The 17,911-nt window shown below is 38.3% G+C and overlaps 1 protein-coding gene and 1 long non-coding RNA gene across 2 annotated transcripts; both read left to right on the forward strand.

Annotated features, from left to right (window-relative positions):
• Positions 1 to 124: 124 nt before the first annotated feature.
• Positions 125 to 5,631, forward strand: dhdds (dehydrodolichyl diphosphate synthase). Its single transcript, XM_033981593.2, has 9 exons — positions 125 to 285; positions 479 to 552; positions 819 to 935; positions 1,006 to 1,148; positions 2,093 to 2,209; positions 2,930 to 3,031; positions 4,245 to 4,359; positions 4,437 to 4,544; positions 4,823 to 5,631. Exons 2-9 carry the CDS (start codon positions 490 to 492, stop codon positions 5,057 to 5,059), a joined length of 1,002 nt encoding a protein of 333 aa, XP_033837484.1. The 5' UTR covers positions 125 to 285; positions 479 to 489; the 3' UTR covers positions 5,060 to 5,631.
• Positions 5,632 to 12,895: 7,264 nt separating this feature from the next.
• Positions 12,896 to 16,503, forward strand: LOC117383979 (uncharacterized). Its single transcript, XR_004542445.2, has 3 exons — positions 12,896 to 12,962; positions 14,008 to 14,101; positions 15,500 to 16,503. It is a non-coding gene; the product is annotated as an uncharacterized LOC117383979 (long non-coding RNA).
• The last annotated feature ends 1,408 nt before the right edge of the window (positions 16,504 to 17,911 follow it).

Genomic DNA, 17,911 nt, shown 5'->3' on the forward strand with positions numbered 1-17,911 from the left:
GCTATTATCCATAAAACAGTATGTACTATTTCTACCAACAAATACCACGTACTACACAGTCAGTGCACATGATTCGAAAATCAACTGAACGTGAACAGGATGTTGTCAGAATTCCAGTACGTCACTTTACTCCAATGCGGAAGTGGTCGTCATCGTTAGAGCTGTGAGTTGGAAGCGCTTGGAAGAGCTGTCAAACGTGCCGAGATTAGCCTATTTAAACAAATAAACTGAATGAATGAAGCTTTGGCTATTAACTACAAGTCTCATCGGATCGGCTGCAGCTAGGTTTGTGGTTTTCTCGGATCATTTCATTCATTGCACTGCATTCCTCCTAGCCAAAGTATCAGTAACGTTACATATTTAGCCTGACTGTCACTATACGCTTATGAGGGATCGCTGTATTTAAGCTTTAATGGGACGGCTAATGTGCCATGTACAGTAAACCACTTTGTTTTCACTGTTTTGCTGCGTTTCGCAGATTTGTGTAAAATGTCGTGGATAAAAGAAGGTGAATTGAATTTCCTTGAAAGAATCGCAGCTAATATACTCAAGGTAAGCTTGTACACCTCAAGTTTTAGGTATTAGCATGAAGTTGTTGCTTGCAGCTATAGGGTTGCACTGACAATGGAATGATTCACAATCTGATGACAAGACTTGCACTCATTCATGAAGTACACAATGTTGGGAATGCATATTAGATTAAATGGACTTGCTGACAGCAGGTCCTCAGGCAATTTGACTTGTTGTTGCTGTTTTGCATGATCTAATGTCTTATTGTTTAAGCTGTATTGCCTTATTTGAATTATCACTTTTTTCAGGCAGGACCCATGCCTAAACATGTGGCTTTTATTATGGATGGTAACCGACGTTTTGCACGGAAAAAAAACATGGATCGTCAAGAAGGACACACGCAAGGATTTAACAAACTTGCAGAGGTGAGATTGCCCTGTTATTTCAAACTAACTAAAACATATGTTAATATATTGATTTTTTTTTCTGTCTCAGACCCTAAGGTGGTGTAAACATTTGGACATCCAGGAGGTCACTGTATATGCATTCAGTATTGAGAACTTTAAGCGCACTAAAGATGAGGTGGATGGATTGATGGAACTGGCCAAGCAAAAATTTCTGAGATTATTGGAAGAAATGTAAGTAAATGTATAACATACATTTGTTGCCATTGGCCATGAGACACTTGACACTACTATAGCCATCACATGATTCACAACTTCCTCAAAGTTAATATAGGAGTTGCTGCTCTGCAGACACTGCTGGCTATTCATTAAGTTTCAGTTTTTGCCTTAGGCATTGGATCTGTATTCAGAAGGAAAAGTGCAGCTTGCTCCATCTATATTTGCACTCCTGTGCTCTTCATATGCTTAACAATTGATAAAGTGATAAACACACTATTTAATATTCATTTTGAGCCCTGTTAATCTATCACCTACTGAGAGATGACTCATGTTTGTATTCTAAATTCACTACAAAATATCTAACAATCAAAATGTACACTTGTTGTCATGTAAACATTTCAAATACATCACAATTTTTCTATATGTACTGTAATATACAGGCCAAACCACAGTTTTACATAGGAGACTAAACTTTCTTTGTACTTTACCCTGAGTTCAATTTTTGCCATTTATAAAACGTATTACAAGTGCTACAAATGTATTTGCAAGCATTATAATATGTGCATCGGGCTTTAATGATCACAGGCAAGGACGGGAACTAACAATTATTTTAGTAGTGTACTACTTAGCTTAGTTAGTGAAATTATTTTTATGGTACAGAGTAGCTTTTTATCACAATGTTACTTTTTTGCCATTTTGATTTATTTTTTACTTTAATCTATTAAAAGACAAGCCAATAGATTTTCAAAGTTTGTATAGTTCAGCTCAAGTACTTTTAAAAATGGTCAACAGTTATTTTAATTTGTCACAATTATTCAGATTAATTTTTGCCTTGTGCTGATGTTATCAGATATCCTTATTTGTACAGTGACACTGACATTTTTTGTTGTTTTTTTCTTTGACTGCTTTTGTAGTTTTGTTATATTTGCTCTTAACATTAAAACATTCTCTTTTCTTAGGGATAATCTTAAAAAGCATGAAGTTTGTATTAGAGTACTAGGAGATTTGAATATGCTGCCACTTGATCTTCAACAAATAATTGCCAAAGCTGTTGTAGCAACAAAACATCACAATAAGTAAGTCCTGCTTTTCATTCAAGTTTTCTTAGTTGCAACATTTTACAACACAGCATTATTATGATGTTACAATCTTAATACATTGTTGTGAGGATGCCAAAACCACATAAATCACTAAGTGCTATACTATAGTGCTTAATAGGACAACAAACATGAAGCTGTTTTTAATCCTATGTCGCATTGGTTATTATAAAGTGCAACTGTGTTAAAGTATTCTAAGTAAACAGAATACAGTACTCTGATTGGACCATGTTATGGAATAATTTACAATACCTCACTGAAGGTATAACGTATGCTATAACTTGCATACATTTACTAACATACATTGTCAGTGTGTTCTTCCCAACACTGATGCTAGGATACTAGGAGAGACAGCACCAAAAATAATTTGTTAATAAAAATACACTCAAAAGGTGCACTATGTAACTTTTCTGGTAGAGGGAATGTCACACGCTTGTCTCCTTAAAGATCAACATCTAGCATTCGTGTAATTATAACTGTTTTATTACTTTAGTTTACTTAGTTAAAGTACTTAGTGCACCTTTAAAGATCAATTATCACTAATTACTTATTCTGTATTAAGTAGTTGTTATGAAATATGTATGCACGCGTGCAATGTATTGCATGTCCACAGATTGTATTTGTAACCCATGACTGTAACAATAATGGCATACTAGTAATTATATTTTTATAATTGTCTTGAAATATTTTGTGTTACAGATGTTTCCTTAATGTATGTTTTGCATACACATCAAGATATGAGATCACAAATGCAGTCAGAGAAATGGCTTGGGGAGTTGAAAGTGGCCTGATCAAAGCGAGGTATTCCATTTGTTCAGTGAAATGCATAGTGGTGTATATGTGTGCGTATTTTTCTTTTTTTTATGGCTGGGCACATTAACATGTTTTATTGGTTAACTAAAAACAAAAAAAGAATCGCGATTAATTATTTTATTGCACCTTAACGCATGTTACATGTATCAGTCAAAACCCCTATTCTGAAGCCTCGCACCGGTATTTAAATTGCCTTTTCCCCTCTCTACTCAGCACATACACTCACAGATAGGGTGGGTCTACTGTGCCTGTGCCTTGGACATGAGGAAGAGGGCCCTGCTGTACAGAGAGCATGGTCTAAGGTCCATCTGAGCTTTTTAAACCATCAAAAAGAGTCGGTGATCACAGCGGAACGGCCCACTATTGTCTTCAAACCCAGACTGATGCTAAATACATACTCAAATATGCGCGTGGAGGATTGGCGCATATTTGAGCATGTATTTAGCATCACTTGATCTATCAGCGGCAATGTGCGGAGTTTACCATTTGTGTCAATCATGTTTACTCTGAAAACTGCGGAGATATTTACAACCCACATGTTCAGGAATCTGTGAACTGGTTTGAATTAGGATTCCACCAGAACTGACTAACCAAGAGTCTGATTACCAGATCTGAATCAGGACTAAAGCAAGACTAAGTCAGGACTCTGTCTTCGATTAGGCTCATAATGAGCAGAAAGGAACAGCAGACTGCACAGACAACTTTTATACATTCCACAGTCCTCAATCCAAAGTTGAACCACAGGTCTTTCAAGAGCTCCATTCCTCTGAGTTTCTTACCTGTTTGATCATTGTACTCTAGCCTTAGGTATAAAGACATGTTTGACAATTACAGAATATTTTGTACTTTGTAGGGTTGTAGTCATTTTTTTTAAATAAGTATATTTCGTAGTACTGTTCTGCATAAATAGTTGTTTTTGCATGAACTCTCATGTAGTTGTAGCCTTGTGAGTGCAGTTCTGGTCAGATACATGGTCAGATTATAGAGATATTTAATAGTAATTTGGTGAGTTTTGCCACCATCTGTTTTAGTCGACTAATCAAGATAAGCAGGGCATGTTTTTAGTCTACCAAGAACTTTAGTCAACTACAGCCCTAGTACTTTGTGTTGCATTCAAGCTCTAAAACTCCCCTTTTAGGGCTTGAACATGCATGTTTTACATTTGAGTTATTTTAAAATGTTTTGCATTTCTGGTCCATAGTGACATTTCTGAATTATTGCTCAGTGAGTGCCTGTACAGCAATAATTCTCCTAATCCCGATCTGCTCATTCGAACATCTGGAGAAGTGCGGCTTAGTGACTTTCTACTTTGGCAGGTACGAAACGATACAATGAAAGTATAAGACATGAAATCAAATATGTCATTTAATACTTTTCCTCTTCTGGCACACAGACCTCTCACTCATGTGTAGTGTTTCAGTCAGTTCTGTGGCCCGAGTACACGTTTTGGAATTTGTGTGAAGCTATTATCCAGTATCAGCTTAATCACAAATCTATTCAGGTAAGTGTTTGGTTTTCTGGTCTAGCATCTCATACACCTGTAGCTGGGGCTGTAGAAATACTTAGTTATACTCATGTGGCTGGTAAAACGTAATCAACCACAATGCAGAACTGTAGATTCTCAGGTTAGGCACAGTGGGGCTGCATTGTCCAAATGTTGAGGACTAATTTTGTGTCTGAATGGTAACGGGTGACGTTTTAAAGAATAATTATGTATATTTCATAAGTTGATAACACTTCAGATTAATTAGAGTTTTTTCTAAATGTTTTCAATCACAGAAAGCCAGAGATCTTTATCAAGATCAACAGGTATTACAGCAGCTGGAAGCAGACCGCGCCTGTGTGGCAGAGTTGCACCAGGGCAATGGGAAACCCTCCGACAGCAAGCAACAACAAGAAGCAGTACAGCATTATACTGCCTGCAGAGAGGAGCGCGTTCAGGACTTCCTACAGGAACTCAAGCACAAGAGAGACTTGTTTTTTACTAACTTAAGCAGTCAAGCCGTCTCTACCTAGGAACAATTACGTCCAATGTTAAACCTCGTCATTTGTTTCTCACTTCTGAGGGAAACTGATTTTTTCTTCCCGATTTGTACAAGACAAGAGGGCACATTACCCCTATGGGGCTGTAGAATAAATGTGGAATTATTTATGATTGTAGATTTTTAAAGAAATATATGTGGAAATATCTGGTCAAGGTGTAGTTATATAATAATGTGTCAAAAGCATGCTTTTGGTGTGAGCAATTTGAGTCACAGGAATATGTTTTGGAAGTATTCCAAAACATGTGGTGCTTTATTGTACTCGTACTTTATGTTGACGTCAGCAGTAAGTGTTAAATGTTGAGTGTGTTTTTGAATTTAACTAGATTTTGACCAGATTTACAATAAAGTGAGAACATAATGAATAATGTGAAATGGATTTCATCACCTCAAGGCTTTGATTCTGATTGTGAGCCCTGGATTATTTTGTTCTATTTTTTAAAAAACAATGTTTACTAAAACGAGCACTAAGCCCTCATGCCAACACCTAATAAATAACACGACTTAACAATAGACAATAAATTCAAATAAACTGTTACAGAGTGATGTGTTTTTCACATTTATATTTCAGATCATCATAGTTTAACATTTAGGACCTAATAATATTAATATTGGTAAACTCCGACACGTGAATTTAACTTTTCTTGTTCAATAATGTGGACACATACGTCAACGACACAGAATTCCGAGAGTTCCTCAAATGCCGACAGACAGCGCCACCCTGCGTCACTGCGTAAAATTGTGAGTGATCTTCTGTTTCTTTTGACAAATGGGCGGTCCCTTACAAATCACGTGACCTTCTGTGTCCAATGAGCACCGTCTCAACACAAAACCGGTTCAAACCGGTTTCGTTCTTATATTTCAGCGTATAAACTACAAAAACATTCGTTTGCATTATACATTCGCCATTTTACGCAGCAGCTCGCCGGTTGTCGTGCGTAATCCTCTTGAAAAAAGTCCGTTTTTACGGTTATATTTTTGTGATTTTTTTCTGCAATTACTGCAGCCAACATGGGCAAAGCAAAGGTAAGATTTTTTTTAAACTTATTTTCAATTTATTGCATGAAATTTGCCGTTAACTCGGGCAAATACTGTGTTGTATTGGATGGATCTGTGCATCAGCGGGACGTCATCATCCTCAAATGCTACAGCCATGGCGGTCACGCCGATCTGCTCTCATTTTGTCAAATGCATTGCATTTTGTGAGAATCTATGCAGGGCGAGGCTTACAAAGACTAATGAAATGCTGGAGTTGAATAGTTAGCAAATGGTCAGCTAGGTGTTTGAGATAGAGCTGTTTAGTTAAGCAGCAGTGAAACATTTTGCCTGTCTTCAGGACAGCTGCTGTGGGGGATGTAAATCTTGACAGGTTACACGCAATATTATATTTTACACCTCAGAGCATGCGTTTCTATCCATACTACCGTGAGGGAAATGTGGAGGATCTGCATAGCCCGCCAAAAATCGATTTAAGATATTTTCAACTCGACAGATGACTTATTTGAGGAAGAGGTTGGGGGAGGGGCGGCTATTCTCGTCCCTTCTTATACCCTCTTTAGATTATCATAAGTAGCTAACATTTTACTCCACGTAGGTTTGAATAAACACACCATGGTTTACTTAAAATACGCCGAGGTATAATAATAACATCGTGTTTTAAGACAGCCCGAGCAGTCGTGTACCAGCTGCACAGGGCTGGTGTAATGGATGTTTGAGCGCGTAATAACCTTGTAGTGGATTAGTTGTTTCCGAATTTGCATTTGATAATGATGCAGAAATCATTTACAGCGACGCAACCTGCAGACCTAACTTGCTACATGTATAAATGCGACATTAGAGCTCCAGTCGAACATTGGCCGGGGTTTATTGTCTGGGGAAGATAGTGATTTTTCAAAGCGCAATAATCCTCGGTGTCACAACAGCTGTCCGTCGGCGCGAACTGATACAAAACAAAGGAAGCTGTCAAGGCGCCAAATCCACGTCACAACGCTCGTGCACATTTGAATTCAAATATGAGCGGGAAGTCTTTGTCATCTGCAGTTTAACCACGGCTCATCGGGCCCCACACAGACTGGCTTTACAGATACTATAGGGGCGTTTCATGTTCAAGTGAAATCACTAGTGTCATAGTAATAACTTTTATCAGTCAATACAAATATTAATCTTTTCTCTTTTCTGTTTTGTTCCAGGCACCAGCCAACACTGAGGTTTGTCATTCAAATATTGCTTTTAGTAAAAAATCCATGTAGCCACCAGCATTAGTTCAAATTAATCATGCATGAGTTGCCACATTGTTCTCTCACATTAAAGTAAATCTGTAGACTTTGTTTGAGACAAATCTAATAACAAATTTTATTTTAACAGCGGAGAGTCTCTGCACGTTTGGCAAGCGTAAGTTTTATACAATTTCTTGTGGGTTTTTTTTTTGGGGGGGGGGGGGGGGGGGGTTGTTTTTCTCATTTGTACAGTTTTAATAGAATTGTTTTGTTTTTCTTTGCAGAGACCCAAACCACCAGCAGAGCCCAAGAAGAAAGCTGTTAAGGTAACTGTTTTTATAACATTACTAAAAAATTAAATAGGCTCACGAGCATTAGATCTTGTTTGAATTTATAAGAGAGTATTAATCATAAAATATTGTTACCTTTCAGAGGCCACCCAAGCAAAAGAAGGCCAAGACAGCAGAGAATGGAAGCAAGGCTGAGGTTTGTAACTGAAAGTAAAATGGATTGTGTCAAACGTGTTGTGATATTGTAAGTGTGTGCTCTCTCGTTTTAGGAGCCAAAGGCTGAAGCCGCGGAATGAATAACTGTTGTGCTTACTCTGTGTACTTGGTGATTGTACAGTTTTAAAATAAGTATTTTTTACCAAGTTTTATATTATAAATGTCATAGGTTTGTTTTGAGCTTGCACTTGATGTAACATGAGTTTTCACCATCATATCAATTTTATATCCACCTAAAGTAACTACCGTCCATATCTTGTATGACATTAGCCCGTTTACTTAAACTGCTGAGTAATATTTGTAAGTTAAAGTTGAGTAATTTGAAACATTGTATGGCAGCTAAAATATTGTTACAAATGTAGGGACATTAGGAATCAAGACACTCCCTATATATTTTAATGTCAAATTAATTATGGAATGGCTCAAAATGTTTTGAACTACTTAGAATCACATGATACTTAGTCAATGGAAATGCATCAGATGTCTTTTTGAAAGTAGCTGTAGATCAAGTTTGATACATCCCAAAAAAACATGATGTGACCTTGGTTGTCTGAAAAACTGTTAAATTATGTAAGTGGAAAAGGAAACTTTTCTGACAATGGTTGCTTTTCATGTTCTTGAATAAAATTAAAATAAAAATGTAGTCTGGATTTTTTGTTGAACAAAAGTCTGGATAAATTAAATTACTGGTTGAAATTTACAGACATCAAACCTGGAAAAGAACCATCTATTTTATTGTAAATCATAGTGATTGACATTGAATGAACTTGTCATAACCAAACACAATAGTGTACTTATCTAAAAGAAGGGTCTAGTGTCCCATAATGTGGGTGTTCTTCACACAGTAAATGAACATTAGCATCAAATTGTTTCACATCTGATGAGTTCAGTAGCTGAGGGGATTGGTGTTATGATTATCCCACTGATAATATCACGGATAACAGGTGAGCAGTGGGGTAATAAAGAGACAAACCACAAATATCTGGTTTTACAGGTGGACTGTGCTTCACTTCTGAAGACATACTAAAAGACGTTTTGACCTCATCCTACCACCAGGTGGCAGTGTCTCTCTTGCAGGATCACACCCAAAGTGAACGCGCAGCTCTGCAGAAGCGCAGGGAGGAAAAGGGGATTTCAATTTTAAAGCAGCCTTGGTGAATTTGAGTAGTATTTTAAGATGGAAATTATAATTTTAGTAAATTTGATATGAGAATGTAGAAAAAGTTGCAAGGCTAGCCTAGTTCTAGGCCAAACAGAGCTCTAGGCTACTTACCAAGCCATCAGTAGTACTCAGTATGAGACAGTGTAGGGCTTTGGTCATGGGCTGGAGGCTACAGGCTACAGTCTTGCGTTCGTGCTCTCAATAATAGAAAGACTTTGGCGCATTGAGGCAAATTTAGACCCAGAGCCATGTGGATGTCACTGAACATCCCCAATCCCCGACTCACTGGGTCAGAGGGGTCAATCCGGACTACAACACCAAAATGATGACTAAACTGTGGAAAAAAAGCTGAACGCGCCCTCAGAGAAGCTGCAGAGCGCACAGGGCACATACCCAAAGTTTGGCTCAGTAGCGTTAATATAGTGGCACTGGTGGGCCTACCACTGGTGATTATGTCCCTTATCATGAGCTGAAAGACCATCCCAAAAGAAACACGTCTTCGCAGGGGGTCATGGGATTGCTTTACGTGTAGAGCGTGGGCTACGTGAATGAGCCAATGCAAACAGGGAATGCGCAGGCTGTAGTCCTGCACATGCAAACACGTAGGACTACAACAATGGCTCTATGTGACTTTGACTTCACCTATCTGCAATATTACACTTCTCTCTTCCTGCTTTGGGACACTTGTGAATCAGAAGGGTATATAACACGACAGACCTCTGTCATTGTAACTGAGTGCACTTTCTTGCCGTCTGGTGATTTTCAAGTAGTCTTGGAACAAAAACATTAGACAGTATATGGCCCTTTTTTGCTGTTGATGGGGATTTGCTGTTGATGGGGATCAACAGCAAAAATAAGGGGGATCAAAAATAAGGACACCTGGGACGTTTCTTTTATAAAACTGGGACAAACTACTGGTTTTGGATAAATCCTCTGGGACATGGGAAAAATGGCTCAAAACTGGAACTGTCCCGGGTAAATAGGAACCCTATAGTCACCCTAAATTAATATAAAATACGGATTCTAGACACTTCAAACTGAGCTTAAACCTCTGATCCAGAGACAAATCGTCCAAATAACAGACTATAATGGACACAATGTTCTTTCAGCAGAGACTCAGAAGCAGCCCGCTGTACACGTGCGCACATGTGGAGGACGAGCTCATTGTGGCCTGACGCGGGGGTCCATGTAGTTCTCGTGTACACTGGAGTGGCTTGTGTGTGCTCCCTCCTCAAAGACACACCCCCTTACGTATAGAACATGCTTCTCCCGGCGTCCTATAAAGACCAGAGTGGCGTGTACACAGTGTACTATTCATCCCAGACAAGGTTTTCCGTCCTATAAGCTGCTCCAAAGCTCATCACAACTCCAGGTAAGTTCACTTTTTTGTTTTTTAAAGCAGAAAAGAACATTTGGGACTGTGCAGGAAAAGTGTAAAGTCGCCAATTTAGTAACATCTAATGTTTAGCTGCAACAAACTGAGGCATTGTTTCAGTGGTGTCAGATTTGGGCATACTTTATAAATCTACATTTTTATGTCAAGCTTTTGTGCTTTTAACTATGTATTCAAACCTTTTGGGCTTTAAGCTAAGAATACAAATCTATAGCCCATACATTTAAAAAAAATGATGTAGGTTGTTTGGTATAGCCTATAATTTTCAGATTTCTGTTCTTTTTTTTTTTTTTTGCAATAAGCCGTTTTATATCCTACTCCAGCTATTTTGTTCAAATACATTTTATGTACTTTTTTCAATCTTAAGACAGTCAAAGTGCTTCTACTGTACTCTAAAAGGTTTTGATGGGTGAAAATGCATGTTTTGGTCATATTTCTTTTGTCAGTCCATTCATATATTGCATGAGAAGTGCAGAGTGCTTGGCAGATCAGCTGTACATTCTGTACCCTGACAGTATGGACAACATCACAGCAGCAGCAGGTTCAGACCAAACTCACTGAGGGGGCATTTGAGTTCCAAAGGGGTGCAAAGTCTATACTGTACACATTGCAGTAGTTAATATAGTATAAAAAGTTGCAATGACTCCCGCAGCTGTTGATCCTTTTGGTTCTTAGTGTTCTGTTGAGATTTACACTGAAGCACCAATATGAGGTGTCAATAGCGCTCTCCTTTGTCTTTACTTAGTTAGAACTTAGTTGTTAACATTCTGTGTTGTGAGATCATGTAACTGTGAGTGCCTGATTAGATAGACTTCTTACCCTTTCTTTGTTTGGGGGCATCCGTGTTCGTTGAGTGAACTTCTTTTGCAGATTACAGAAAATATTAGTTTTAATATTTGTCACATGTAAATCACACTGTTTTTAGTGATTGATAAAATGTGTCACTATAGACTTAACTTTTAGACTGGATTTTTTTTTCTTTTTTACTTGCTTTCACTGATGAGCATTATCAGTTTTAAATGGGAACATTATGTCTCTATGGTAACAGACACTATTACGCTTTTGTCATGTATGAAGGGGGGGTGCACTCGGCAACACATGGAGGTCATTTATGTTGAATGACAGTGTTGCTGCTTGGTAGATTTTTGAAAGAGTTTGTTCTGAACTTGTTACGGGCTTCATTCATACCCACATGCCCGTGTAGGAGATTCCCTGCTCTGGGCACGGTGCCGCTGTTGGGAGTCATATGTGCCATGGGGGGAGGGGCCAGGGAGCAAAGAGGAGTGGAGATGAAATTTCATTGGCTGACTGAAAAGAACACGCTGTACCAAGTGAATTTATTAAATGTAAAATGAACTATAAAATGTGTGTGGATTGTTTTTATTTTTTTTATGTTTTTTACCACTATAGAAAATTGGCAGAGTGTATTGTGTATGTTTATATGTATATATACACATGCACACACACAAAATGTTGACCTTAAGAGACAGAAGCCTATATCCATTTTCAATATTTCTGGTTTTGCGTCATCTGTCCTTTTTATCATATGCACGCAATGAGCAACCAACACCTGGCACTTTAAGAATGTCAACATGAAAAGCTCCCAAAATAGGAAACGCCCTTTGTCTTTTTAAAGTTGGAATACTCAACATGTGATCTGTTTGGACTCCTGCCCGAACATGTAATAAACAAGTCCTATGAGCCATGAATTACGTGCTCCACGCCTATATACTTATCTGAAAGTAGGATAGTCCAAGATTTTAATAATTATAATTAATAATAATTCAAATTAATACACACACATTTATAAATGTGCAACTTTTCTAACTGAGATGTACATGTCTCAGGTTGAGGTTTTACTTTGTAAATCCACAGCAGCTGATACTTGAGCTGACATATCGTACACGTTACAAGCTCAGTACAACAGTATGTGGTCTGTACATTTTGTTCCCATTGTCATTCAACGTAACAACTTGCATAACTGTGTGTTCTCTATGCAATCTACATATCAAAAATCATATAGCCTACTAAGTGATAAACTATTGTTTTGTTTATGCATGTTTTGGATTGACTTTGAGAAGTTCTTGGCTTTCAGTTATAATCCATTATTTTGATCTGGTACCAAATTTATATGAGGGCCTTTATAGTGCCCTTTCACTACTTTCCTAAAGTTGCACATTAAATTTGCTAAACTGCAAGATAATCATTTGCTGTTATGTAAATTACCTTTTTTTTCAATTGTTTATTAACTGAAAAGGTATTATGTAATATATTTAGTGAAACAATATATTTTTCCATTTGAGTCCTTTTTTCTCTTTTTACCTTTTAATTCATGTGACTAAACCATATGTGACAACCCTGTGTTTTGGAGAGGGGCGTGTGTTTTGGAGGCAGCCCATTGAGAGTAATGCTTTGGGACAGCTGTGCGTTTGTGTGGGACGGAGGGTGTGCGTTTGAGGCTATGTCGCCGATCTGGTTGGGTAAGACCGGCGAGGTAGTATAAAAGGCGGAGCTCCCAGCCGCAGCTTACTCAGTTCAAGTTCACAACTCTGTTGGGATTCATAACGTAGCGGTCATGCATTTGTGACAAGTCTTGGAAAGTAAGATTTTTGGGTTGAAATTGGTTTTGATAGTTCAGATTTTTCGTCAGGCATAACAAAATTTTGGACTTTCATTCGACTTTTGTCAGGTTTGCTCACTAGTATTTTTACATGTGCTTCCGATCTTTCCCTTTAAATCCCAAACGTTGTGTTCCTCCTCCTCTTGCAACCTCAATCCTTGGTTTTTCCTTGTCTCTCAGATGAGTTATCTTTAGTCTTGTTTCCAACACTTTACAGCTGTCATTTGTGCCAATTGATTCCACAGAGTTGAATTATCTTTGCCTCACTGATTCACTTGATGGCGCAGCATGAATAGAGACCTTGTTGCCCTTGTCTAAATCTGGCTCAAACTTGATAATTTAATAAGGTAGAGCTCAGTGGCTTTAGAAGAGGCTGCAAATGTGTTTATATCATGAATGGGTTGAGATGTGAATTTGGGAAAATATTTTGGTAAGAAATTGACTGTTGAAAATGCATGCTGCCGGGAACAATCCTTCCCTATGCTTAGATTTGGCATTTTTGCCTTCCTTTTGACCCTAGCTGCCATTTTTGTCAGCAGTTCTCTGTTAACTTCAGACCTGCTTGTATATTTATATGTTTTGTCTAGGGATGAGAGATACATCAGTTCCACTATGATAGAGGGTTTTCCCAGATCTCAGTATTAGTTCAATATTGACTGATATTCGGCACTGTTTTTGCTGCCTCAGTTTCCGTGTGCCCTTGTGTCATTCCCAATTTTCTTTTTGAACAGACTCATGAGGAAAAATGGAAATTAAAAAAAGCAGTTAGAGGAAAAATATGGCTTCATGGCTGTACACAGTCATGCAATACAATACAATACATCCTATCGTCATATCTTTTTGAGGGCCTTGCTGTATGTGTATCGGCATTGGTAAATATCAGTTATCAGTCATAGCAACAAGACGAATACCGGTATCGACTCAAAAAATCCATATCAAGTTATGTTTAGCAAGATGCAGTGCTACTTATTTTGAGATTGTTTACACTGCTTAAGTTTGTAAACATCTCCATCTTTTCTGTGCAGGTCCCCAGAGCCCCCTGAGCTCCAACCCTCCACAGCAGCAGCTATGATCATCAGACTGGGCAGACTGACTCCTGGATACTTCCGCCTTCTCCAGGTATGCCATCACACATTTATACAAGGAAAGTCAAAGTGCTACATGAAAGTAAAACATTAAAGAACATCATAAAGAGGCAGTGCAAGGTAGTTACAGGTGTTTATAACCATAAGCTTTCCTAAACGATGAGTGCCAAATCTCTACGGTCACTTGAATGCATTTGGTTATACAGTCAAGAGGCTCTACCAGCTACATCTTTTCATCCATAATTCAATTAGTACTGACACTAATTGCTGTCACATCTTTCCTTTGTGTGTCTTCTCAATAGATTTTTCCTCCATACATCCAAGCCAGTTCTTGTTCACATATATTACACTAATTGAGAAACAAAGCCTGTCCGTTTGTACATGGACTCGGCTCAACAGGCCGATGAAAAGTGACTCAGCGTTGCATAAGGGATGAGCGTCGTGCCGATTTGTATCAAGACTGTCAAAAGTATTTTATATAATATGTGCACAAAAAGTATTAGAAAGTGACTATTCACTATATCACTGTAGTAGGGCAGCTTTTGGTTAAAAAAAAATGGCCAACCTTAGTATAGTGTATAGGAGTTCCTATGTAGGTCAATAATCTCCTAGTTACACCCACTATCTCCTAAATGGCTTCTCTTCAGCTGTCTGATAGTATTTCAAATGCAAACATTTCTGTGAGTGCTGCAGGCCGTCGGGGGGAACCACAAAAGATACGCAGTTCAGATAAGCCTGATGTGAATGGCCTACATTTTATGCTGCAGTGAGCGTGGAGTTCTGTGTTCTCCTAAAGTGCCCAAATTTTACACACAAGGGTCTAAAATCTACAGGGCATTAAAAATTTTGACCAGAAGGTTAATCCTCACTCTCTGACAGGTTGTCCAGAGGCATTGTTTTAATGGCAGGTCAAAGCTGAGGTTATATAGACCTACAGCAGGGGCATCAAACTCATTTTCACAGAGTGCCACATCAACAAAATGTAATGTAAAATAAATACACCTACTTTTTACTCTTGTTAATTAACTGTTTTTATATTTATTACTTATTCAAGTTACAAATATTGCATATGGATTTGCATAGGTATGAAAAAATGGCTGTGTAACTGTATCTCCTGATAAACTGATATTTTTATTTTAGTCATACCTTTTAATTTACTTTGTCACCATCCACATAAAATGACATGGCAGGCCACATTTTGCCCACGGGCCTTGAGTTTGACACATGTGATTTAAAGGGACCATCTTCACTTTCACTGGCTGCAAGTCAAAGTTTGAAACCTGAAATTAAAAGTATTTAGTAGGATGGGGTTTTGTCCAAACAGTTTTCCTTATTGTTCAAACTCGGACCTGACTGGACTTGTTGCAGAAAGCTCTTACTAATCTTTCTAACCATCCTAACCTTTAACCTTCTCTCTTTGTTTTCTGTGCAGAGGCAAGTTGCGGGTGAGATCCAGACCCAGCCGCAGGACCGCGCTGTCAATCAGATCGCCATGATGCTGGCCATCATGGGGCTGAGCCTGTCCTACTACAGTGCCAAACAGATGACCGAGAAGGTGCAGGCCCAGCAGCCCTGAACACAATGTTCGCCTTAAACGGATGAGCAAGTCATAAGTGAAGGAGCGGAGATGTGGAAGAGATCATCGGAAGTGTAATGGCGGACTGCACTTTCTACTTCCTCCACAGTCAACTATCAAAGCATCCTCACTATACGCAGATTTCTGAACTGCTGTTGCTGCTGTTAGCGTTTTCCCTATGTTTCTCTTGTCAGGACTTCAAGGGATGTGTGGGGATTTGGCACGCTCGCCAGGTTTGGGTGCCTGGTTTAGTTCGAGGCAATTCAAAAATGTATGATCTAAGCCCATCTACTCTCAACTGGGTCAGTGCATTAGTTGTTTCTAAAGTTCAAGATACTGCGAATACTGTTCCGATCTGAAAAAGGGGCAAATTTAGATTTTACTGTGAATTTTTAAAAAAGATGAACAGTCATTCGCTTTTCGACCTTGAGACGAAGTGGTGCCAAGTCCAGGAAGTATTAGATGAACCCTTTTTTAGTTTTATTTTTCCCTAAGTAGGAAAACATTGCAGCACTGTCTGAACAGAGCTATACTGTCTAAAATGTTTATTGTGTATTGTAATGTTTGAATTTATTTGCACATATGTCATTGTTCATGTTGGATCACTCGTCAAACAGACTTCAACGACTCACTACCTACTTTCTTTTGTTCACATGTTGTATATCTGCTCGGCAGTTTGTAACTATTTTATCACCGTAATGTTTTTTTGTTTTTTTGCCTTAGTTGGCTGCCTTTTTTGAAAACATTCAACATTGCATGGGTGTGCTAACTTTTTATCCTTTTGAATCTCTTCTGTTTTTATTACTGATGATGGATGAATGTAATGACTTTTGTAATTATTAAATAAAGCTGTGAATTGATATTAGGATATGACTTTTCACTCTATAATATTTGCTTATTTTGCACATCAAGTATAATCCATGTCTGACGAAGTTGTCCGAGCGCATTGTCTAACCGGATGCATGCGTTCCTGTTCACCGGCTGATGTGATGCTTTGTGACAAGCTGAGACCCGGTTGGGTGCCGCGTAACCCTATGGCTATGATGTAACTCCTCCCCCTTCCTCTTCACCACATATAACACCATTCTTAGCTTTTCTATTCGACGGTACCCAGAGAGCAGGCGTTAACCAAGTGGGCCTATTGGTTGAGCTTGGGATGCGTCACTGAAATCGAAATTTGGAGTGACGTAGGGTGAAGGCGTGATGGTAGTTCATGTTTTCCCTTTTTTTCCCTTAGCATCACAGTAAAAGTGGGACTGTCCAAATAACGTAATGGTTATGATAAAGGTTTGAGTGTTGAATCGGGGTCTCTTTTAACCAAACAGTTGGAAAAATGTAAGTGTAAGGATAAGATTGTTCTGAAAGCACCTTAAATTAAATGGACTGTGGATGTATAGATTACCGATAATTGTGCAATATTCTGTTGATGAGCAAGCTATATCAGCCATGGTGTTGTAATCTGTATCAAATGTACTGTAACTGTTCTGATACAGGGGAGGAAGGCATTCCCATTCCTGCTGTCAATCATGTTGCAAATGATTTAAAATAAAGAGAGGAATTTCAGTCTGCCTCTTGTGTCTTATGTTACCCTTAAACCAACATTGTTCTCCACACAAGTGTAGTTTGTGTGGGAACAAACATGTGACTTACAGTGTCCAAGTGTCCAGAGGTGGGTAGAGAAGCCAAAAAGAGTAAAGTTACTTAAAAAAAAATGACTAAAGTAGAAATACAAAGTAGTGGTCCAGAAAATTTGACTAAAAGAGAGTTTTAACTTAAAGAGTAACTGTTGGTACGTAACATCTGACATATAAGTTAATGTAATTTTAAGGGCAAAACATCTGGTATTTTCAAAGGATGGACGTAAAAATGAGACCAACTAAATCATATCTGAAGGAGTAGTGCATGTTCAGATTATTTTTAACCTCACTTGTAGACTTATTCACAATGGGAAAAAGAAACCAAAACTTTTACTCAAGTTAGAGCACTGTTACTTCAATAAAAATATTACTTAAGTAGGAAGTAGGAGTCAAATTATGCTACAATTTCCTTAAAAAGTTACTCAAATGTAACTGAGCACTACCCACCTCTGATATGTCTGTGGCATTTCTACTCAAGATCAAGTCCAGTTTTGTAATGATAGTGTACTCGTTAAAATACATGTCAGTCCTGCATGCAAAAAAAAACAACACCAGCTCTTTTATAAACATCCACTGCTGTTTTATTTGTTATTCATTTGATATAATTCATTTCACATCAGCAGTTCTGCAC

The sequence above is a fragment of the Periophthalmus magnuspinnatus genome, chromosome 16 (assembly GCF_009829125.3).
Source record: "Periophthalmus magnuspinnatus isolate fPerMag1 chromosome 16, fPerMag1.2.pri, whole genome shotgun sequence".
NCBI classification, from domain to species: Eukaryota; Metazoa; Chordata; class Actinopteri; order Gobiiformes; family Gobiidae; genus Periophthalmus; species Periophthalmus magnuspinnatus.